At 39.8% G+C, this 24,107-nt stretch overlaps 1 protein-coding gene across 1 annotated transcript in view; it reads left to right on the top strand.

The window, feature by feature from the left end:
- Positions 1-448: 448 nt before the first annotated feature.
- The window catches only part of COG3 (component of oligomeric golgi complex 3), a 29,960-nt gene continuing 6,301 nt past the window's right edge, over positions 449-24,107 (top strand). Inside the window, exons 1-19 of the mRNA XM_068675065.1 lie at positions 449-660; positions 2,117-2,263; positions 2,777-2,838; positions 4,085-4,250; positions 5,775-5,849; positions 5,972-6,064; positions 6,356-6,481; positions 7,847-7,927; positions 8,108-8,151; positions 8,384-8,510; positions 8,979-9,070; positions 11,154-11,293; positions 12,563-12,723; positions 16,005-16,110; positions 18,022-18,146; positions 19,130-19,219; positions 21,093-21,213; positions 23,443-23,531; positions 23,630-23,764. Coding sequence (XP_068531166.1) covers positions 514-660; positions 2,117-2,263; positions 2,777-2,838; positions 4,085-4,250; positions 5,775-5,849; positions 5,972-6,064; positions 6,356-6,481; positions 7,847-7,927; positions 8,108-8,151; positions 8,384-8,510; positions 8,979-9,070; positions 11,154-11,293; positions 12,563-12,723; positions 16,005-16,110; positions 18,022-18,146; positions 19,130-19,219; positions 21,093-21,213; positions 23,443-23,531; positions 23,630-23,764 — 2,127 coding nt within the window. The 5' untranslated portion in view covers positions 449-513. The remainder of the gene's footprint in view (positions 661-2,116; positions 2,264-2,776; positions 2,839-4,084; positions 4,251-5,774; positions 5,850-5,971; positions 6,065-6,355; positions 6,482-7,846; positions 7,928-8,107; positions 8,152-8,383; positions 8,511-8,978; positions 9,071-11,153; positions 11,294-12,562; positions 12,724-16,004; positions 16,111-18,021; positions 18,147-19,129; positions 19,220-21,092; positions 21,214-23,442; positions 23,532-23,629; positions 23,765-24,107) is intronic.

Genomic DNA, 24,107 nt, shown 5'->3' with positions numbered 1-24,107 from the left:
CATTCCCCATCTCCCCCATTTCCCCATTATCTCCCCAATTTTCCCCATTCCCCCTTATCTCCCCTGTTTCCCCATTATCTCCCCAATTCTATATCTCCCCCATTCCCCCATTATCTCCCCATTTCCCCCATTCCCCCATTATCTCCCCCGTTTCCCCATTATCTCCCCCATTTCCCCATTATCTCTCCCAATTCCCCATTTCCCCATGATCTCCCCATGATCTCCCCATCCCCCATTTTCTCCCCCATTCCCCAATCTCCCCCATTTCCCCATTATCTCCCCAATTTTCCCCATTATCTCCCCAATTTTCCCCATTCCTCATTCTCTCCCCCATCCCCCATTATCTCCCCCAATTTCCCCCATTACCTCCCCCATACCCCCCCATTCCACCTCCGGCCTCCCACCACCAGGGGCCGCTCCCTCCCCGTTCCCCTCCCTCTCCTCCCTCCCCTCCCTCGCCACGCGTCCTCCCCTCTCTCCCCCCGGCGCCTCTCCCCCGGTTCCGCCGCCGCCATGGCGGAGCCGCCGGGCCGGGAGCCCCGGGACCGCCTGAGCCTCTGGGACCGCCGCCCTCAGCCCCTCGCCCCGCTCAGCGAGCTCCAGGCGGACTCCGTGCTCCGGCTGAAGGCGGCGGCCGAGGCCCTGCCGCTGCCACCCGAGGTGAGCGGGGGCTGAGGGGGGCGAGGCGCCGTGTGCCGCTCCCCCGGGAGGAGCCCCCGCAGCCTCCTCGCCTCACGGGGGGCTCGGGGGGTGCCCAGCGCCTGGGGAGGGGTCTCGGGGGGGGGCTGAGGAGCCTCAGGGAGCTGCCACAGGGGGTGGGGGAGGCACCGGGAGCCGCCACACCGGGATCCTGGCTGTGCCTTCCTGCACAGAGCAGCGCGACCAGGAAATCAGGATTTTTTTAATTAGCAAACGACTTGTTAGTGAGATGCCAGGGTGTTTTGAGCTAGCACTTTGCGGTTTTATGCTGGTCATGTTCTTAGCGATAGCACTGCTGTCAACTGAATCCAAAAGCCTGTTTTCCTAATGTCATAGAGTCACAGAATCACAGAATTTCTAGGTTGGAAGAGACCTCAAGATCATCGAGTCCAGCCTCTGACCTAACACTAACAGTCCCCACTAAACCATATCCCTAAGCTCTACATCTAAACGCCTTTTAAAGACCTCCAGGGATGGTGACTCCACCACTTCCCTGGGCAGCCCATCCCAATGCCTCACAACCCTCTCAGTAAAGAAGTTCTTAACATATAAAACATAATCATAATAATCATATTCACATCATAATCATATAACAACATTTGTGTTTTTTTGACTTGTTAGTGTTAGGTCAGAGGTTGGACTCGATGATCTTGAGGTCTCTTCCAACCTAGAAATTCTGTGAGTCTTTGACTCTGTTTTCACCATATAGGCATCTCCAGTTGTATTTAAATGCAATTTCTCTCAACTTGCTCCTTTCCATATTTTTACTGCTTAAAAAATAAGCGTGGCTGCTGATTCCTATCAAGCCAGCGTTATTCCTTGTCTTCTAAAAAAAAAACAAAAACAACAAACTTTAGCTTGACTTCTTCACTAAAAAGTCTTGAAAAGAATCTGAAATGGTATTTCCCAAATGTATAAAGTTACAGATTTTCTCAGGGCATCTGGCGAGGAGATTTGACCATTCCTGTGCTGTGGTCTTGCTGTGTAGCACAGACAGTACTGGCATGTATTTTTGCTTCTACGTAATTCTGAGTTCTTAGGTTCTCAGATACTTTTCTAGGACGTTTCTCTGAGTGTATAACCAGTTAAATTGGAAATTAATGCAGTGATATGTCAAGTAGATGTATATTCAGTTTCAGTTCTTATATAAATAAGTACTTAGATAAATTCTTTTTTTTTTTTTTTTTTTTTTACTCTAAGTAAGTACATTTGTTGGGTGTTTCTGAGTATATAGCTGTGCTGGTGGTTGGTGTGTTATCATATTGATTAATAAAACATCCATTGCATCGATTACTTCAAAAGTAAATGCTGGTAATTTTCTTAAATTGACGCTTTGGATTCTGTAACTGTAGTTGAGCTGAATATACTCATCTTTAATAAACAGCCTGACTAAAGTTTGTGCGTTTTTTGTGAGCAGCTTCCAATCGAAGACTTGTGCAGCCTGACGTCCCAGTCGCTCACTGTTGCGCTGACGGCCGCGGTGCCAGAATCCACAGAGGATGTTCTCCTGAAAGGATTTGCCATGCTGGGGATGGAGAATGAAAGAATTGAAACAGCACAGCAGGTAAATGATTCCGGATAATCTCCAAGGTGCGGTAATCTTCTTCAGAGGGTTCTTTGATTTTCTTTTTTGTCTCTCACTCAGCTTTTGGTGGTTTCATTAAATTATTTTGTCAGTTATTAAGAAACCTGTGGAAAAAATCATTGGAGTCTGAGCTCTTAAGTAATAGATACTTTCTCCATTTTGAGTGGAGCTTTATGTGAGAGTAAGGTGGTGTGGCTCCTAACGTAGAAGAATGGCAGATCTCCCCTTTTTTTATTGTGAAAACCTTGCTTGTTCTTGTGCAAGTAAGAACAGACAAAATTCAGTCTCTCATGTTTTACTACTGATGGTGTATTTTTTCTTGATTAGTAACTAAGTTCTCGAACCTCTCTATTTTTAACAAAAGCTCGTCTTCTGAATTTCTGCTTTCTAGATCTGTTGGTTAGGGGGGTGAGAAGGAGGGTGGCTTTTTATTTTTAAAATTAATGGCATTGCGTGTGAGGTGAGTTGTTCACGCTATAAAATCTCTTCTAGTTCTTCTCCTGGTTTGCTCAGCTACAGACGCAGATGGATCAAGATGAAAGCGCCAAGTACAGGTAAGTGTTCTTCCTCAGTTCCTTTAATTGTGAGCAGTTTAAATCCTGAAGGACTTCATCTTGTCCCTGTCATCTTAGCATGCATTGGGGTCACCTGCTGGGGAATGTGTTGGAACAGCAGAAGCTCTCTGAGGCCGAATGCCCCACTCCCTTCCTGAAGCCTGTTGCCCTTGTGACAGAGCAGTTAGAGATGCAGATTTCCTTCCAAACTGCCTAGTATATTAAGAAAATTTGGAGTTAGTTCTGGCTTACAGCTCACCAGCGCCTGTATCTGTGAGGGTGTAGCTGCATTGCCAGCATTCCTTGACACTTTGTTTGGCTCCGCTTTTGAGAGGTGGCATTCTCATCTATTTTTGTCTGCCTGACTTTTCCATCAGGCTCCGGAGAACCCCTTTCCACCGGCTTTCGTGAGAGTCTGTAGCAGGGCTGAATGGCGTAGCCAAACCTGCTGTGGCTTCTGTGGGAACTGGCCTGGGTTTTGAAACTTTACAAATCTGCCCTTGGCTATAAAGAGATTGTGCTGAATTCCTTCTCTTTTTTTCTATTTATCTTTGGTCTCTTCTGCTCTTGCTCTGACATTTGAGGATGTGGCATTTCCTGAAAGCAGAGATTTAGGCGTACTCTAAAGCCCACGTACAGATCATTAACACCCTGTAAAGAGTGGCAGCCTTGCCCTTTGGTAGTCGGCAAGTTCATGATGCACGCAGACACCTGTGTGTGTCATGAACGTGGAGCGGTTTGTAGGATGGCCAGGAGGAGTAGTTACGTGCAGGAGGCCAAAGGAACAGGAAAAAATAAGTTGGTTCTTTGCCTGTTGTACATTCATGTTGAGTGGTTCACCCTCTGGTGAACTGCAACAACGTCGGGAGGGTTCTGAAGGGAAACTAAAAATTGTGTAGAAAAGGAGACCCAAATTACTATGCCCCTGCTGGACACAAGGCAGGTAGAATTTGGCTGCTAGCAGCAGCCTGTAGTAATTGCTATGTTTGTTCTGTCCATTTAGGCATTATTTGCATGCTCTAGACAGGCTGCTGCTCCAAATCCTATAGCTTTGTTATTTCTGCAGGTCATGAAACATCTGCTTACTGTGCATGCGAGCTTGGTGCCAGTCTCTTATTCCTCGAGTTAATTTGTCTCAGGGAAAGGTACCGCCAGCGTCCCTGTAGGCAGCTGAATTTGTAAATACGAAAAGTGAAATTGTACTCGTTTTCTGTTGATTCTCCCCCTTTCTTCTTTTTTTTTCCAGGCAGATGAGGGATTACTTGTCTGGGTTTGAGGAGCAGTGTGATACTATACTGAACGACGTCAACAGTGCCCTTCAGCACCTGGAAGCCCTGCAAAAACAGTACCTCTTTGTGTCCACCAAGACAGGAACGCTGCATGAGGCCTGTGAACAGCTTTTGAAAGAGCAGGTAAGCTTCCATGCGAGGATTACCAGAAGCTTCCAAAATACCATAAACTAAAGTTTCTTAGGCTGAGGAAACTCATGAGCTGTCGTGACAATCCCTCCATTTCCTCTGGAGCACTTTTTCAGTGCTTCACCTGCAGCTTTAGGCTGTAAGGCTCTGCCTAGTGAAATGTTGAGCATGTGTTGGTACGTGCTTCAATCAAGAAGGGAGGCTAGCTGATAGGAGCTTTGGTAAGTGATGCCTGACAAGTACAAATCTTACTGAGATCAATAATTTGTATCACAGAAATATTTTAAGCTGGTTATTTTAGAGAAGAATTTCTCCAGTTATTAGCTTAATTCCAAGGTACTCTCTTTCTCTTTCCCTTTCCCACAGGGATAAAAGCAAGCATGCTTTCTTAGCCCTCAGAACTTCAGTGATACAAGGTTATTGAGGCATGATATCACACACAACTTCTAATTATAAAATATTCTGCTCCGAAGTTACTCTCAATTCATTGCTGCTTTTCGGGGGGAGGAGAGGAAAGGATAAATCACAAAACTCTTTGTCTTTGCTTTTACTCATAAACTATTGCCTCATTTTAAATATGGCATGAATATCTTTAATAAATAGCAGAAACATAACACATACTCATGGTGGAATCAGAATTTCTTTAAAGGAACGGTAAAAGAAAGAATTACCTTGTGAAAGAGGGATGGTAGAGAAGATGTACTTGTTGTCTTTTTTGAAAACAAAAACTTCAAAGCAAATTTTTGGCGGTGTGTGCTGCCCTCATCCCCACCTGTTGTAGTAGCTCTACATCTTTGTGGAAGAAACAGTACCAGTTTCAGATGAATCAATAGAATAAAGTTCATAAATACATAGATGAGAATTAGAAATACTGCTTACAGTGTTGAAATTGCCATTTTTGTACACTGTGCGGAATTTTTGTTCAGAGAAAAATAATCTAAAGACCAAAATGTAGTTCCAAAAATCTTTGACCTTTTCCATGCTCGCTGGATAGCGTGGGCTGTTTTGATGTACAGGGAAGCAGGATTTACAAGTTCAAAGAGAAAGCAGCTTCCAAGTTACTATCTCTGCATCTCTGTGATGACTTTTAAAAGCTCTCCATTTTTGTGGGTGATCTGAGATGTTCCAAACTGGAAAAGGGAGAACTTTTAAAGGCTCCAGAACTGAAATACAAGACTTGGAGTTCTCTGAAATATGGGTGTCAGCACTGCTATTTGTATGCAGGAGTATCTGTGGAATGGTGACAGACCTGCAGAAAAGACTCTTTAAAGACACTTCTGAGAGTAATGTGTCTTTGATGAAAGAGGGAGACAGAGAGCATGCACTGTTGTGTTCTGCATATTTTGTTGTATTTATTTAGGTGCAAGTTATTTGGAGATAGTTAACACTAGTGCGTGCTGAGATGCTGGGAGTGTTTTATGTCTCAATTTTGGGGAAAGGGATGCTGATTTTTTTTTCCATATTTAAATTACTTGCTGGGTTATTGGTTTTCTGTAATTTATTGCTTTTTCTTAACAGTCAGAACTAGTTGACCTGGCTGAAAACATCCAGCAGAAACTTTCTTATTTTAATGAGCTGGAAAACATCAACACAGTAAGTATATTATTTCACTGGTAATAGTTTTAGAAAATGAAAATGTACTAATCTTTTGAACTACATCACTAAAACTAAGTTACATTGGTTGTTGCAATGATGCTTTGTCTTGTTTTCCAAAGAAACTGAATTCCCCCACGTTGTCTGTGAACAGTGAAGGATTCATTCCCATGCTGGCTAAGCTGGATGATTGTATTGCATATATTTCATCACATGTAAGTAATTCTGAATTGTTTCCAGTTAAATTGTGAGTTTCAAGACTATGTATTCAAACTATTGTTTTTTTTTTCCTCTACAATATTCTGTCTGCCAAATACAGTCAGAAAGCAATGATGGCAGTTTATATACTTAAGAATATATATTTTTTATTGTGTATACTCAATGTTTTTTATAGACTACTGCTTTTAGTTTGTGTATATCAGCATTTCTGGCTAGCAAAAGGATCTTTTGATAAGCTTTTGACTCGTTTTGTTCTTATTTTAAAATGGATTTCTTGTTTCTTTCAGCCAAATTTTAAAGACTATCCTGTATATTTGACCAAGTTTAAACAATGCCTTTCTAAAGCTATGCACCTTATCAAGACGTACACTGTGAACACACTACAGAACCTCACAAGCCAGCTGATGAAAAGGGTAAGGGGGATCAGTAAGTGGTGACTCAAGCTGTGCTGAAATGTGTGTTGTAATTCTGTACTGTTTTATTTTGAGGGTGGAAGGTGTCAATAATTCTGTGAAAAGAGGCCAGTCCTATCATGGGTACCACAATGTTTATGTGGATTGGCTAAGTTTCAGCCAAAATCTGGCAGAGACTGGGTGATCTAAAAGGAAAAAAAGAAAGAGGGAAGTTGGAGACTAAGCAGATGAACTTGCCAAAGGCCAGGAATGGCAAAGCAGCTGAGTTAAAACTGCTGCGAGGCAGCAAGCAGCTTGCCAGACGGCTTGCTTCCCTGAACTGGTTTGTGCACAGCAGCACTGAGTCAGCCACAGCACGTGCTGCTGTCTGTGTTGACAAATGGGGAGGTGCACAAGAGAAGTATGGTGCTGTGGGGATCAGCTCCGGAGATGAATTGTTAAGAGACGTGGAGAGGTTGAGGGGAATATTTGAAGGGTGAATGCGAGAGCCAGGAATCAAGATAAAACCTGTTTGAAAGCACAAAAGCTTTGAGTTCCTGACATGAGTCTTCCACTGCCATACCAGAATCTTGCAGCAAGAATTTCAGGGTGCTTTTGGTCATCTAAATAATTCTTTCTTTTTTTTTTGGTAAGTCTGCGGTGCTTAGCGTAGCTGCAGAATAACTGACAGGTTCCTCTTGGGTTTATTAATATCTTTTGGTCAGTTTTAAAACATTAACAACGATGTTCAGGAGTCACAGGGAACAGTTAGGTGCTTCATTCCCACTCACTCCAGGGAGTTCAGGCATAAAGGTGAGTAGGGAGGTTTTTGGTCTTATTAAAACGTTAATAAGCCCTGCAGGGCTTACTTTAATAAAACGTTAATAAGCTTCTGCAGGGCTTTGTTAGTGCTAAAGTCCATCCAAGTTTTAGCTGTCTACCCAGATAATGTAAGGAGTCACAGAAGCAAGTGCCTAAAAACCCGATCTTCTGGTTGAAGCTCTAATGTGAGTTGAAATTTTTCTTCCCGGGTCTGGGACTGATAGGTACAAGGGAAATTTTGTTCCATTGTAGTACCATGGATCAAAGAGCGATACTCAGCAGTACTGTGGCAGGTCCAGAGGAAATGGTTGTCTCAAACGGAGAATGTCGTAATTACTGGAAGTTACTTTTGCTGTAGAGATGGCTGGTTGGAGCTTTCACTGTGGCTTTTGTTCTTCTATCTGCCTTATCAGAGTTCTGAAACAAGCACGCCTTTCTAGGTGGGAGTTGTCAAAGACTGTAAAAATCCAGTTCCCTGTTTTAGAGCCTGATTGTCTCAGATGGTTGATGCTAGAAGCCAAATACAATTTTCCATTTTAACCAATTATCCATGTCTTCTTTCAGGATCCTTCATCTGTGCCAAATTCTGACAATGCCTTCACGCTGTTTTATGTAAAATTCAGAGCAGCTGCTCCCAAAGTCAGAGTAAGTAGACTGGTAGTTAACTGTTGGACATAAAGCTTTGAAAATGGGTTTTAAATTTATTGGTAGTGTGAATACAAGGACTGCATATTAACTGTCCAGGGAGAAGATAATTCTCAACTATTGTGCAATGATAAGAAAAACTCATTTACTGCTAATAACTTTTTTCTTTTTATTGATTAGACTCTTATTGAGCAAGTAGAGCAAAGATCTGAAAAAATGCCAGAGTGAGTATATCTATGGAATTTATTTTCAACTATTTTAAGGTTTGAAAATCTTTACTATATTAAAATAGTTTAACACGTTATTTGCTCAAAAGAAAGTTTTAAAAATTGAAATTGTGTAGACTTGAAAGAGGATATTAAAATTAATTTTATATTTTACCAGAATTTTTTATTTTACCAGAAAATAAACATTAAGATGCTATCAATGTTCTAATCTCTTGATTGTTTGGCCTAGGTATCAACAAGTTCTCAATGAAATCCATCAATGTTACCTGGATCAGAGGGAGCTTTTGCTTGGTCCCAGTATCGCCAGCACCGTTACAGAATTAACCAGTCAGAACAACAGAGATCATTGTGCTTTGGTAGGCAGAGATGGTCATGTGTTGCATTTTTGTTTGTTTTTTAAATATATTTTCATTTTCCCTTTCTCTCAGTAAAACGCATTTATTTAATTTAAGTATTTACACACACAGTTAACAAGGTTTTGTTTGTGGTTTTGAATCATATGAAGTTCTTAGTGATTTTTGCAGTTAATGTGTTTTGTGAAAGATTCTTCTGTAAAAATTGCTCTGCTACAAACCTCAGAAAAGGTTGTTTACAGAAGCATGGGATGTGGCTACTTAAATTGCATAAGAAACAAAAAGGGGCAGTAGCTGCAAAATGAGCTTTTATTTGGCTGGTAAAATCTTTTTAGGTTTGTAGTTGATTTCAATTTTCAATTTCTTAAAGCTTCCATTTAATCACAGCTGTGGTGATATAATCCATGTCCCTTGGTATCGGTGCAAGGAAAATCATTTAATAATCAAGCCTTTGTATTTCTCTGAACGCAGGTGCGAAGTGGTTGTGCCTTTATGGTCCATGTCTGCCAGGATGAACACCAGCTTTACAATGAGTTCTTCACAAAACCAACACCAAAACTGGAGTAGGTGGTACATGCTGTTTTTGTTTTCCTGCATATAGAATTTACTGTGTTGTGATGTAGCAGCCAAAGCTATACGGCAAATAGGGTGGTATTGAAGTGGTTTGGTAAGAGTCAGCCTGAAAAAAAAATATCTTAGGTTCCTTTATACATCAGAATTTGATGTTCTTGTGTTTCTTCCTTCAAGTGAAGCTGATAATTGACTTTGTAGTAATCTGAGTAATATAAATGGTCAGAAATAGGTAGAGACGCACAATTTCTGTGGAAGTAGCTGTACAAGTTTTCAATTTTTTAAGCTGATAAAGACACACAAAGCCTGACTAAAAATCCACCGTATTGCAGAGTTCTGAAAGATGTCTGAACCTTACAGATGGACTCCAAAGCCTAAGAAATTCATCAAAGCATGGAGGTGTATTCCTCTGAGCAGGAGCATGGGAGAAGGGGTCATAGATAAGGGGTCATGGTTACTTTTGAAATATATATCTCGGGAAGATAAAGTTCTTCTCCCAGCTCTCTCATTCCTTTGTTGGAAGTCTGAGTGAAGAGTTGCAGTGGTTGTGATGCTACTCTTTTCTTTTTCCTTCCCTGAGAAGGAACTGTTCGCTGAGAAGCTGAGGTCTCATGTGAGATGTGCTCAGGATTTGAGGAGACCTAACTCAGTTGACTTAAGAGCCAGTTTAATCCAACTCCTAAAGTAAATTTCAAGTCCTTGTTTGAAATTAGTACAGAATATTGTTCAGACAGAAGTTTTACCACTGTTGCACTACATGCCAAGAATGAGAATAGACTTCTGATTATTTTTGAATCAATGGAATATAGTTATCCCATCATAAAAAAAAAAAAGTTTCCCTTTCTTGCTTATATTTGAGGGAAATGTTTCAAATACATTTGAAACATTGTACTTTTGGTACAAAAGTACCTTTTTAGGTTTTTCTTAAGTGCATAATAAACAACCTGATTTTTTCTAAAGTGCTGAGATACTGTGAAGAAATAATAGTAAGGTGTCTGTATACAGTTCCAAGAGTCTTGACAAGAGTAGAGATGTGAAATCGAGTGATCTGTTTAATGATGCTGATGAAAGTTTCTCCTTTGTTCCTGCTTTTAGCATAAAGTGGGATAGTCTTTTTTCAAGTTCCTTGTAAAGCTACAGAAAGCTTGATGAGAGACATTTAAAAATGTTTTTTTTTTTTTTTTTCTGTGAGCATTCACTTTTTTTTTTTTTCAAACCCTGAAAGGAACTTGGAGTGCCCTTTTTCTGTTGTCAGAGATTCTTACTGAATTAAAAAACGTGTACAGTGCAGTAAACTTATTAACTGTAGTACACTGTGAGTGCTTAAATTTTCTTAGTCTTTTATTTCCTAGTCCAATTGGGAGATTAGCTGATGAAGCTGTTGACATGATCTGAACATTCAAATACTCTGTGACTAATGAAGGGGTCACTGAGTGGCAAAAATTCCTAGAATGACTGCTGTTTGTATCTTAACCAAGACACCCATCTATGTGAGCAGGAAAGAAATATTTAACAAATGGAAGTGGCATTTTTGTGTTTCGTACTGCACTGATTCCATAACTTCTGCTAGATGGGCAAGTGTGTCCTGCGATGCTGGAAACAGTTATAGTAGAGGTCAACAAGATTTTCCCTGTGTATTTCCCCTTCATGTGCTCGTGGTTCTAGTGAACTGTTGAGTAGTTGGACTTGGATGAGCCTGTCCTCACCGGAAAGTGTGGAATGTGAGCTCGACAGGAGCATTTCACTACACAGAATCAGTCTGGGGTACCTGCCCTTTTGTGTGTCTTTGTGTGTGTGTGGAGGGTGTCAAGGTTTTTTGTTCTTGTTTGTGCTCTCAATTCAAAATTGTACCCCTATTTTAGGATACCTTGCCTCTCTGAGAAGACTTGGTAGGAACTTGGGCTTGTTTTTGAAACGGTCCTTTTTTAAGACTTTTGTGATAGCATTTTTGCATTGTTCTGTCATGCTCATTTTAAAAAAATCCTTGCCATAAAGTAATCAGTATTTGTGATAAGATTTTAGGTTGATACCGAGGGATCCTGAAATGTTTTGCTGTGCTTTATTTTTTCTTCGTAGCGAGCTCTTGGAGAAGTTGTGTCTTTCGCTATACGATGTCCTGCGGCCAATGATCATTCACGTTATTCACTTAGAGACACTGTCTGAACTCTGTGGGATCCTTAAAAATGAGATGCTGGAAGATCACGTACAGAACAATGGTAACTCAGAGATGGAATCTAATTGCTTTTAACTGTCTTCCTAACTGATAAAATTATTCAAGTGCACAGGCAACAAACTCCATAGATTTTTTTTCTCTCTAATGGGTCTTAAACATGTCAAAGATGAGGTAAGGTTATTTTAAATAAATTATGGCTTTTTTTTTTTAATAATAGAAAGGTCTGTGTTTTATGGGTCTGTGTTTTATCTTCACTTAAATTAATACCCCAATGTTATAAAGTCCCATTTTCAGTAGATTGTACAAATACAAGCAACCATTCACCCAGCAAATGGCAACCTCCAAGACTGGTATAAACGAGCCTTTTCAAATGAATAAAGTGCTACATTTGGCTCTGCTGATGCAGCATTCATACAGCTTTCTGTATTCCTTGTCTTTTATCAATATGTATACCTGATTTTTGTTCATTTTCCTTGACATAGTGGTTCCCAGGTTAGCAATTGTAACTTCAGCAGTGGAGTTGACAGAGGTTTTGGAGTTTTAAGTGTTCAGTGTCCATGTTCTATTAGAAGTGGAATTACTGTCAGAAATACCTGGTGACTCATTTCCTTTCTCATTACCAGTGTGTGATGGAATAATTTCACAGTCTTAGCCTTGCACCAAGTGATAAGTAGAAATCAGACTTGGTAGCAGATATATAACAGGGTAGCTCTGTCTCTGAACAGTGCCAATATCATGAAAGATTGTTCATTTTCCTGGAAGCGAGCTTGTAACACAGTTGGGAACAAGGAAAAAAATTGTAACATAGTCTTTAGGCTAATCTTAAGAAGTGATTGAATACTGGTAAACACAGGCTGATACAATAGTTCTGAAGCTGGACTTGAGCTGCTTCGGATCATCTGCTCTGTTGGGTAGGTAGGTGAGTTAGCTTGTCAGCTCTCCGTGGTCATACTGCAGGCATTGGCTGCAATAAAACCAAAGCACAAAGGCCTGGTATCCAGGCAGAAATGCCCCTCTGACCAGCTTTAAGTAAGCAGAACTCTTAACTCTGACATGGTGTCTGCTGTTGTGAGTGGGAGATCGCGTTTTCACACGTGATACAAATTTGGAGAGCTACAACGACTGCAGTATGGAGTTCAGCAATTCCTCATTTGTCACCAGTTTGTCTGCATGCCACTAGTCCAAAAATGGTCTGCCTTCTGCAGCAAGTCAGTTTTGTAACAGTTCTATATGTGATGCTTAAAATTCTGAATCTATGAACTAGCTATGTAATGAAATTAACATTTTTTTTTCTTTTTTTTTTCTTTATAAGCTGAACAACTGGGTGCATTTGCTGCTGGTGTCAAGCAGATGTTAGAAGATGTACAAGAGCGCCTTGTCTATCGGACACACATTTACATTCAGACTGACATCACAGGCTACAAACCTGCTCCGGGGGATCTTGCATATCCTGACAAGTTGGAAATGATGGAGGTATCCGATCAGCTTTTATTGTCCTTGATTTGGTTTTCTTTTTATATGCAGTATGTACATTTGTGTGGTACAGTGCTTTGCAGATGGGATTTTCTGGTTTTTAGGTGTATTTGGTATTACTGGCGCTATCGAAGAGGCACCTGCTGATGAAATTATGACCCTAAAATAGATGTCAGAAAGCACTTTATGTCACGCCCAATAAAACTGGTGATAGTTCTCACAGTTAATGGTTTAATCGAAACTTGAAGCTTCTAAATTTTCCCTCATCACAGTAAATTTTTATTTACTTTCAAAACTAGTAGCTGTTACTTGGTGTTCTTCAGTTGGAGCTGGAGTTGAGGAGAAGCTTTAGACAGGCACAGTTAGCTCCTGGTGTGTTTTCAGAACTACTGGTCAACTAGTGTTTGGTATGAACGTGGGTATGCTATGCACAGATGATATATGGGGAGACTTGGCTTTACCTATAGATAATTTAACATGTTATCAATGGTTTTCAGTCGCCTTTTTCAAATTCTTACCAGTATCAGCCATTTTAGCAGTCATCCCAAGCCCTTTGACTCAGTGGTCCTAGTGAAAGGAATCAGACTAACTCTACTTAGTTTGAGAGATTGATACTATATTGATGAAATATTCAGAATGAGGGTACTCACAAGATTAAAAAGTGTCCAATGAAAGACTTTAAATTGATTTTTTGGCTAGAGGAATCTGTATTTGATATGCAACTGGAAGGTAGCGTTACTTGGAAGGGATTAAGTATCACAAAAATCCCTCAAAATAGCTGTTGCCATTCTTTTCATAATGAGGCTCCCGAGCTGTCAAAGGATGGGGCTGGCAAAGAATGATAATTCCAGCCCGGATTGGCAAGATGCAGATTTCTTTGGTCCATTCTGCTTCCCATTATCTACCAGAACAGCTGCTGGTCCTTAGAAAATCATAGGACTTAATTGCAGCTGATGAGTCAGTAGAGAAGCTGTTGTTTGACTCTGGAATCAGATCATTACTTAGCTCTAAAGCTTCCGTGTTTTACGTATATGTACACATATAAGTGTGTATTTCTTTGGGCTGGAAGACATTAACATTGTAGAACTGTATCTTACTGTGTTCGGTTCTTGCCTCTAAACAGACAAACACAGTGAGAAACCTCTTAGTACTGAATTTGCATCGCTATAATCTTGTCATTATATATGTTTAAAACTTTTTGCTATGTTACAGTTTGTGCCTTTGTGACTATAAATGACATTTGTAGGTTTTTAGGAGAAGATTTACAAAGCCTGAAGATAGTAAAGGGCAAGGAGTCTACAAAATTAACTATGAAAGTTCAATGACCAATAAGTTTTTGAAGAGGCAAAACTAGTAATTGAGAAGCCCACCACACAAAACGTAGCTAAATGGGATCCCTATGTTCAGGGTAGCTCATGATCAGTTTTACCAATATGAGTGTTTGGAGTGTGGTATTTTGTACTAAATCTGAGTGAATATAACTGAATGAAAAAATGCTTGCTATCATTTTCTCATGTTAGCTATACCTTCCTTAGGCTGGGTTTCTGTGTTGTTTGCTTACATAAGGCCTTATTTTCATAGAATCTGAGAATGGTTTAGGTTGGAAGGGACCTTAAAGCCCATCCCGTTCCATCCCCCTGCCATGGGCAGGGACACCTCCCACCAGCCCAGGTTGCCCAAAGCCCCATCCAGCCTGGCCTTGAGCACCTCCAGGGATGGGGCAGCCACAGCTTCTCTGGGCAGCCTGTGCCAGGGCCTCACCACCCTCTGAGGGAAGAATTTCCTCCTAACATCTAATCTAAGTCTCCCCTCTTAGTTTAAGGCCATTCCCCCTTGTCTTATCATTCCATTCCCAGACAAAGAGTCCCTCCCCAGCTTTCCTGTTTGCCCCCTTTCGGTACTGGAAGGCTGCTGTAAGGTCTCCCTGGAGCCTTCCCTTCTCCAGGCTGACCGTCTTCTGACAGGTCTGTGTCCTTTTTTTGTTGTGTGCCCCAGAGCTGAAGGCAGCACTCCAGGTGGGATCTCACGAGAGCAGAGGGGGACAATCACGTCCCTCACCCTGCTGGCCACACTGCTTTTGGTGCAGCCCAGGATATGTCTGGTTTCTGGGCTGCAGGCACACATTGCTGGCTCATGGTGAGCTTCTCATCAACCAACACCCCCAGGTCCTTCTCCTTAGGGCTGCTCTCAATCATTCTCTGCCCCGCCTGTGTTTGTGCTTGGGTTTACCCCAGCCCAGGTGCAGGACCTTGCACTTGGCCTTGTTGAACCTCATGAGGTTTGCACATGCCCAGCTCCCTCCTGGGTGGCATCCCTTCCCTCCAGCATGTCCGCACCACTCAGCTTGGTGTCACTGGTAAACGTGCTGAGGGTGCACTCGATCCCACTGTCCCTGTCACCAACAAAGATGTTAAACAAACATCAAGCAGTGCTTTTTCAATTTTCTAACGTGTTCTCTGGCCGTTCAGTTAGGAAGAAAAAGAAAGTGTGCTTTACAGCTTGTTCTACAGAGAACTCTGTGCTGTTGAAAGTATGCTGTTTTTCATTTGTCCTCATAAGACTGTTTTTACCTGGTTTGGGACTCATTTTGCTGTTTGATTGCTTTTAAACCTCAAAACCTTGCTATTTAGGGAGGCCTTCTGTCTGAGTAAATTAATTATTAAAATGTTAAAAGCATGGGGCAGAAGTATTTCTTGTGCTGGTCTGCTCAAATATTAATGCAGTTCTCTGCCCATTCCACCTGCCTGTAGTTGCTGTGAAGCAGACCAAGCGGTGGCCAAAGGTTGAAGCATGCAAGGGTTGAGTAGTGTTAGCGGGAAGCTTTTTCTTGAACTCCTGCAGGGAATAAACTAGAGAGCACTTCAGGACCATCTGCACGTAACATTCATAGGAATAAAGCCATCATAGAGATCGTCTGTATGAAATCCAATTAAATGTTGAGCTGGGTTCCTCTATTCTGAGCTTCTCTTTCTAGGTGTCTTGGCTAGTTAATCTTTAGAGATCAGTTAAGACAGGCAAAAATGGAAAGAATAGTACTTTGCAGAGATCAGTTCAGTGCTCATGAATCTTTTAAGTTTGTACTGTAATATTTCATGTACTGTTTTGGGAACAGCTGTCTTTACTTTGTTTTCATTTCTTTGAAATACTGGTGACAGTATAGCTGACTCCTTTCTCAATTTAGTGTTCTTTACTGTATTCTAATCAAAGCATAATGCTGCTTAAATAATATATATATTGTATCTATATACATATAATTTTTTGTTGTGTGTCTTCCTCTGCAGCAAATTGCCCAGAGCTTAAAAGATGAGCAGAAGAAGCTGCCGTCTGAAGCTTCGTTTTCAGATGTCCGGCTGGAGGATCCTGAGTCCTGCAGTTTAGTGAAATCTGGTATGAAACGTATCTCATGTTGTCAAATGAATGCATAAAGCTCACAGAGAGCGGGCATTAACTCGAATCATCAGTGAGAAACTTGCACGTATCTTAAAGGGCTGTTTCCCTAAAGATTTTGAGGGGAGAGCTTTGTCTTGGAGTTCTTAACATTTTATTTTTCGAAAGAGGAACAATTTATTCTTGTTCCTTCAGTGGCTGTGGTGTTTCCTTATGCTCTCAACTCAATCAGTTCTTTGAAGCAATTATTTTTGTAGTTGTATATAATTATTGTTCTTGGAATAAAATGGAGCTTCGGTATTCTTTACTGCAAAGTAGCCCTGCCATTAAGATGTATGCTTAAAGGGTGATGTTTGTTAGCTGTGCTAAAATGAAAAAGGTGGTTTTGGTGTCAGGCATGTCTCTTAAATTAATGCTTTTAACATTTAGGAGTGTTTTTTTTTTTTTTTTTTGTGTGTGTGACTTTAACTGGGAAGTCAAGTTCTTTCTTTGAATGCTTTTCCACTTACTGAAATCAGTTAGTAATTTTAGCTGTTACAATAATTCCTGGTACAGTCCTTGACTTTTTAAATGTGAGCTGTGTGCCTGTAAATTACAGTGAACTGGAAGCGTATTCCATGAAACCCAGTTCTTTTAATGCCAGTGATAAGTGCTACAACCCTTTAAATTTTCCCTAAGGTCCATGAAGGATTTCTTCCTTTATTTTATCAGCGTTCAGAACGGTGTAGTGTTATGTTTCCCATAGTCCCCTATGTTTTCCAGAAGATCTTCCTGGCTGTTTCTAGCTGGACTCCACAACAGCTATTAAGAGCAGAGTCCCTCTTGCCTCATGCCAAGCGTGTGGCGTTAACAAGCCCTGTAAACCCCTCCTGCAGTCAGGAGGAGGAAGGGACCTGTGTGGTGTAATTCGTCCCATTACAAGATAAGTGCCTGAGGTAACTGGGATTATTTGCCCTTCAGAATTCCTCACTCCCACTTCAGTGCCTGCAGGAGTAGCTGAAGTAACTAAAAAGTAGCTTCAACCTGATAGTTGAGGTCTTACGGGCCTTCTAATTAGTGACAATAAATACATGCTTGCAAAAGGGAGAAAGATATTGCTGATTTAATTTGGACAATTTCCACACTTACTAAATAAGCACCACACAAATGTTTCTTCCATCATTAGGTAAAACATCAAAATTTTTACTTTTTGAGTGGTTGCTGATGGCAGTCTGAGTTACGACACTATTGGCTTAGCTATTTCCCAAAATTTTAGGAGAAAACAAAAATAATACAAGGCTTCTGTCTGGCAGGTGTTGTGGAAATCCATCTCGAGCATACAGAGGTATTACAGAGGTTAGCCAGGAGGTGGGCTTTCTTACTTGTACAGTCCTACCCCTGCCCACCTCCCTGCAATGTTTTTGCCATTATTTTTGAGGTTATTAACATGATGTTCAAACCCTACACTTCCTACAGCTCTTTAATCCATGTAGGATCATCCCCAGCAGAAAAGAAAACATGAAGAAGTAAAATTTATGGAATGTTTTTCTTTTTCCTTTTTTTTTTTCCTGACCGTCTCTTGTGGTTTCATGATCACTAACTATTTGTTTTTCCCTTCTACACCTCTCAGTAATTGTTTGACCATTTCAGCTGTTGAGTTAAGGAGGGGGAGCCACTAGAGACATGCCTGTAAAAGTAATTCATTAAAAAAGATTGAGCGGGGCCATTGCTGAAAGCAAAATTGTGTCTTTCACAGCCGTGTGTGCTCTATACACATCAGTAAACTAGTTCTGACCTGCTCAGAAAGAGAAAAGCTAACCTGTTTGGGTGCAATATGTCGTGTTACTGTGGAGTCAGTATGAAGTGAGTTGATATTGCAGTTGAAAGGACAGATGGATGAGTTTTTCACGTGTGCATTTTACTTCTAAATAGGTTCGGCGGAATCCCTTAATCCCAGACACCAGTCCACGGTTTCACCAGCAGATCTGCATGGGATGTGGTATCCCACCGTCAGAAGGACGCTAGTGTGTCTCTCCAAACTGTACAGATGTATAGACGTATGCAAAAATTTCTTTATCTAATATTTTTAGGGAAGTTATGAAGCTTATAGCACCGGTTCTGAATGTCTTTATTTAAGAGGAACGGACAGTTACTGGCCCCTGTTATCTCCTATTAGGCTTTTTGCTGATATCTTTATGTAAAACATGAACTGACAAATTTTGGTCATTATTTCCAAGACAATTTTGGAATTTTGTAGAATTAGACAAAAAATAAAGCTGGTTTGTACATCCATTCCTTTTGCTATTATGGAGATATTTCAGTATCTGATGCTTAAACACCAAAACTGAGGAGTGAACAGGAAAGGATAGAAAACTCAGGCTCAGTTATACAGAATGATCTTATTGCAGAAATCATTGGGTGAATGTATTTTTTGCTGTGCTTTTCAGCACATCAGACAGGATGATGTTTCTTGTCTTAAAAATGCTGGCTCTGCTGCTTCTACGTTTTGAACATGTTCCCAGTTTTTTTGTGTTGCACATCTTTAAAAAAGTAGGAAACTGACACACTAAATAATGTTTAAATTATCCAGAGTTTAAGACAGTATAAATCTTTCTGTCTAAGAGAAACAAATGTGTTACTTACTTCACAAGTATTTTGAGATTTGCACTTTAAAGTCTGACTTTTGTCTGTCACCTAACAGAGCTAGTAAGTCTGAGAAACATAATGTGAGTGGTTTTGTTTCTCCGTATGTGTTCTATCTTACTTAATACATGCTTAATACCCAGGTACAAATTCAGAGCTGGATGGTGGTGGATTTGGGCATACGTTTAGTGTAGACCTGTATCCAGTCCAAGTGCTGTAACAAACTTTTATGTATCAAGGCTTTATTCTATTGGATTGCATTTGTCAGTGTGTTTGTAACTAACTAATCTAGAGTTGTGTGTGCTGGTAAGCATAACCTTCACGAGCCACAACTCTTAAATTTTGTTTAGGCTTTGCTAATGTTTTGGTTTTTGGTCTGATTTCTTCTTTCCTGCAGAGGGCAGTGTTTCAGGGATTATCGCAAGAGGCCTTATCTGCTTGCATCCACTCACTGCTGGGAGCTGCTGATTCTATCAGCAAAAACAAGGTCAGAGTCTGTGCTTTGGGGATAGGGTGGTTTTTCTCCTTTTTTAACTTTTCCCCACGTACGTGTAAAGCCATGAAGTAGCTGTTCCAAATTCCATTGAAATCTTAGTGAAATTATGTGGCTCTGACCAAATTCCAGACTTGATGGAATTGCTAGCTGATTAATGTATTCTAAAACATGCAAGCCTATCTAAAAAGGTAAAATACAAATCACAGCAATCATGTTTACAGGCTGCTATAACTCATGCGAATTCAGTCAAGTGATGCCTGAATAAAAATAGTGCTGGAAGTCTATCCTGCTACCAATTTGCCTGTTACTCTTTTTGTTTTTTTTTTTTTCTGCTTATTTTTTTGGAGTTTTCAAAAATCTTTCCAAGTATTAACTTCACTGGCAAGATTTGATAAGTCTTTTCTGCTCAGAACTATCTATGAATAAAAAGCTTTGATCTCGTATGTGGTATTCAGAATTTGATGCAGTTTCATCAAGTCATTTTTACCTTACATGTTACTTTAATTGGAGTAAACCTGTGTGGGTTTTCTTCTCTTGCAGTTTCTTGAATACAAATACTGTAGTATTTACTAATTCATAACAGCCAGGAAGTGAAATTTATTAAAACAAAAAAAAAGAAAACTCTTGATAGGATAAACTTGGTGGATTTGTATAAGCAGTAAATACTTAGCAATGAAAACAAAATAGTTGCTATTAGAAATGAAGAATTATTTAGAAGTATTTGTTTTCAGTGTCTCATGAAAAATATCTGTTACATGTAGCACCTCTAAAAAAAAATTCAAGCCACATTTTCCTCTTGCTTGAGCATGTAACTATTTCTTACGTAAATGATTCAGATTTATACAGAACCATTCCAGCATTGTATATCAGGTCAGAGCATGAAACTGATCCCACAGTGAGCCCTGAACAGACTGGCCTGGGACTAGGATCTGTACCAGTTTGCTGTTGGTGCATGTCAGTATAACATTACTGATGAAATTCTGCATATAATAATAATAAAAAAAAGTCTCAAGAAACCAGCGCACCACGTATTTTTAGTGAATGCTTCCATTTGTTAAAACTGTATATTTAAACCTATTTTCTTGACTCTCTCATTTAACATTATATCAAGGAAAGATCTTTTCCAGCTTGCAAAGGCAAATACACCTTTAATCCTCCTTCATTTGCCCCAATGAGCCATGAACTTGAAAGATTAAAAACTGCTTGTGGTGTATAGCATAGCTGAAATAACAAGCAGTGCAAAACTGATCATCTCGGTGGTGTGAACCTGGCCTTGGTTTATTCTTTCTATCTTTGCCATACTGTATAGAAATTAACTAAGCTTTGTGTTTAATGATATGAGAAAAATGCCTCGTAAGACCTTTGCACAGTAGCAAAGTTAATGTTTCTGTAATAACCTTGATTATCTGTCTTTCTGGCTTTTTTTAATCATCTTAATGATGGCAAAAAAAAAAAAAAACAACCTTGAAATTTCATATTTTTCAACCTAAATCATATGAATTACACGAAATAATTCCTGGCTTTTATGAAAAATAAGTTGGTGTCTTTCAACTACCGGATACCTGTACCTAATGTGGACATTTAGAAATAGAGCTGTGTATAATCCAGGTCTTCTAAGAAATAGGAATAAAGTCAGCTTCTGCAGGGCAGTATATTCAGAGCAGTAAAGAAGTGAGTCTTGTTGATCCTATAATGTAGTTAATGGCACTACAGACTAATGAAAAAAGCTTGCGTGTAAAATTATTGGTAATAATTTTGTTGCAGGAAGTTAACTAATAAAAAAGTGAAGGTGTTGAAATTGTGCTCTTCATTTAATGGTTGCTTTTTACATGTAATGAGTATTTTTTTTTTCCTTGTGCTGTAGACCCAGGTTGATGGACAGCTTTTCTTAATAAAACACCTTTTGATTCTTCGTGAACAAATTGCTCCTTTCCACACTGATTTCACCATTAAGGAAATTTCCCTGGACCTTAAGAAAACTAGAGGTACTGAACAGTTGCTGGCTACAGAATGGGATGGCGTTGTCATCCCTTCATGTGCTAGCAAAAGTTCTGGGTTTATTTTATGTTCACCTGCAATGACCTGGATGCTTGTGCTAATCTCTTGCTTTGTTCTTACCTTCTCTGAGAGAAAAAAAAAAACAACAACAACAAAACAAATGTTCTTTTTTTAAGGGCAATTCAAGATGTATCTAACAAGTTCTTTATTTTTGTATGGAATGCGTTTGACTGCCTTTTGCTGCTCACCTAACTTCTTTATCCAGTCCTTTTTAAGAACAGCTAAATAATCTCTGTTTCTGCACAGAAATGTCTCTTCCATCTTCTGATCTTTTAAATGAATATCTGTTGTTATTGCTGTTTAACAGGCTAATTTAAAAAAATACATAGCTGACTTGCCTGAAACAAATTAAGATTTCCTAAACTTTTCTGTTTTGTTTAGGAAAGAATTCTTTTTTATATTGCAAGTCAAATAAGCAGTATTGTATGTTTTTTTGTGGCAAACATGTCTGTTTTTAGGAATAATAGAAACTATATGTTTGTTTTTTTTTTTTTAATTGTGCTATGGTTCCTTTGTAAAATGCAGGGAAAAAGCCCTACGAAAATAAAAGCGAACAGTTGTGGAGTTGTCAGGTTTATAAAGATAAGGGGGAAAGTAATGGGAAGCATGTCAAGTTTCTCCTCTTCTGTTCTGGAAGAGAAAGCTGAAGAAATAACTTTTCTTTCCTGCCATCTAATACGCTGCTCTTCTAACTCTGAAGCGAGCGATTCCCACACTAACCATTTCATCTGTTGCATTTGAACATCAATGAAACCACGTACCTGTTGAGTAGTTTCTAGTTGACTGGAGGTTAAAGGGTAAATACGTCCTTTTGGTGTCTCATCCTGGCTGACACACAAGTTTGTTCTCCCTCTTTAATTAACCGAATAAATTTTTGTGCCAGCCAGTGCTTCGCACACGGTAGTGGTAAGTAATGGGAAATGCTTTCTTTATGGTGGGGGATGGAGGCTGTTGAAAATGTAGACTGAGCTTAATTCTTAATGTAGTGTGGCACAGGCCAGCAGGGCTGTTATATTTGGGATGAGTTGTAGTAGAAAGATAGCATGGCTAATAAGAATTTTATTGTCTTCCAGCCAAGCTCTCTGCACATAGATTGTACTTTGGGATTTATATCTGAAAGGAACACTGCTTAATGTAAAAGTCATGCTTCCACTTTTTTAAAGTAGTTTAATACTAAGGTTATTGCAACTGGAAAATATAGCAGGGAGAGGTGGCTTTCACACTCTCTGGCTTGTAGGCATCTAATGAAGAACTTAGGCTCTTTTTGGAATCAGAAGTAATTCAGAGAACAGAATGAATCTTTCTCTGCAGTCTCCTTTAACTGCATAGGAGTGCAGGTTCTTAGTTTGGCATTGAAGTACCCGGCATTCCTTCTTTGTTTAATGTACTTTGACAGCACTTCTTTAACTCACACATCTTCTTTCCCTCCCGTTGTTTCATACAGCACCAGAGGCACAGAATTACTTTTGATATGAAAGAAAGCAGATGGAGGTGTAGGATGGTAAATGAATGACACTGGGGCAACAAACTATGCAGAAACTGTATTGATGATTTGCTTTTTCCTAATTTGATTAGATTTCAGGTTGACAACATTCCCTTAATTCAATAGGAACAATTTCAGGATGACGTGTTAATTGCAGGCATTGTTGTTTTTATTTCTTGGTACCATAAATATGAATGTATTTCAATATGTTGATGTTTTTTGTTTAGTCTTAACTAAAAACCTAAGCACACAGGAAAAGAGTGCCAGTTCTGAGTCGCTTTGTGTAACCATGCTTGGTTTTCCCAGTTTAACTGCTGAACTACGTAGCTTATGTAAAAGTCTTTCACTTGTAGATGCCGTTACAAAAGGAAAAGAGCTCACACACTTCGCGTGCTGATAGCACTACTGTTGTTATCAGTCATTTCTTAGTTTGATGTAATGAATTTTTCTGTTTGAACGGTGTAATTATTAGATCCAGGTGTACTGTGTGTGTTTCTGTGCATATCTATTTGTGTGTGCACGTGCATGCACACCTACTGGTCGTGGGATCTGTAGTGTTACAACGATGCTAATGAGGCTTGGCTATCTTAATGAGTAAATAAGTGAATAAAGCTTTGTGTTCCGGCAGCTGAATCCCATTTACTTACAGTGCAAGTGATTTTCTGATTCACAGATGCGGCGTTTAAAATCCTGAACCCTAAAACAGTTTCAAGATTTTTTAGACTAAACAGCAACAATGCCTTGATACAGTTCTTGCTGGAGGTAATACGGAGTCTCGTTGCATTCAGAAAAAATCAGTCGTTAAGCGGGTGGTGATCTCTGGCAAATAAAAAGGAGGGATTTGTTGTCTTCTCTTCAAGGGTACTCCAGAAATCAGAGAACATTATATCGACTCGAAGAAAGATGTAGATCGTCATCTGAAATCAGCTTGTGAGCAGTTTATTCAGCAGCAAACCAAACAGTTCATAGAACAGCTGGAGGAGTTCATGACAAAGGTACAAGCATGTTGTATGTTTGTTAACTTAACTGAAATACTGATAGGTCAGTGAAATTAGTATTTAAATTGGGTACAGGAGAAGCTGCAAGATCTCTCTGATTAGCTGAAGACGTTGGCATTTCCCATTTTAAAACTGTGATTCCTTTTAAGTTTCAACAAGGAACTGTCAAAGCATTTTCAAAATTAATAGTTTAAAAGAACACGGCATGGTTTGTTTTTAAAAGCAACTCTTACACTCTTTTATTCAGAAGCTGTACCTGTTTCAGTGAGTTGAAATAGGGCTATGAAAGTCAGCAGGAGCTTTTCTGTTTGCAGGAAAAGCACTCTCCAACCTTGACTGA

Source organism: Anas acuta, chromosome 1, assembly GCF_963932015.1.
Source record: "Anas acuta chromosome 1, bAnaAcu1.1, whole genome shotgun sequence".
Classification (NCBI taxonomy): Eukaryota; Metazoa; Chordata; class Aves; order Anseriformes; family Anatidae; genus Anas; species Anas acuta.
This window is presented reverse-complemented; position numbering and strand designations above follow the sequence as displayed.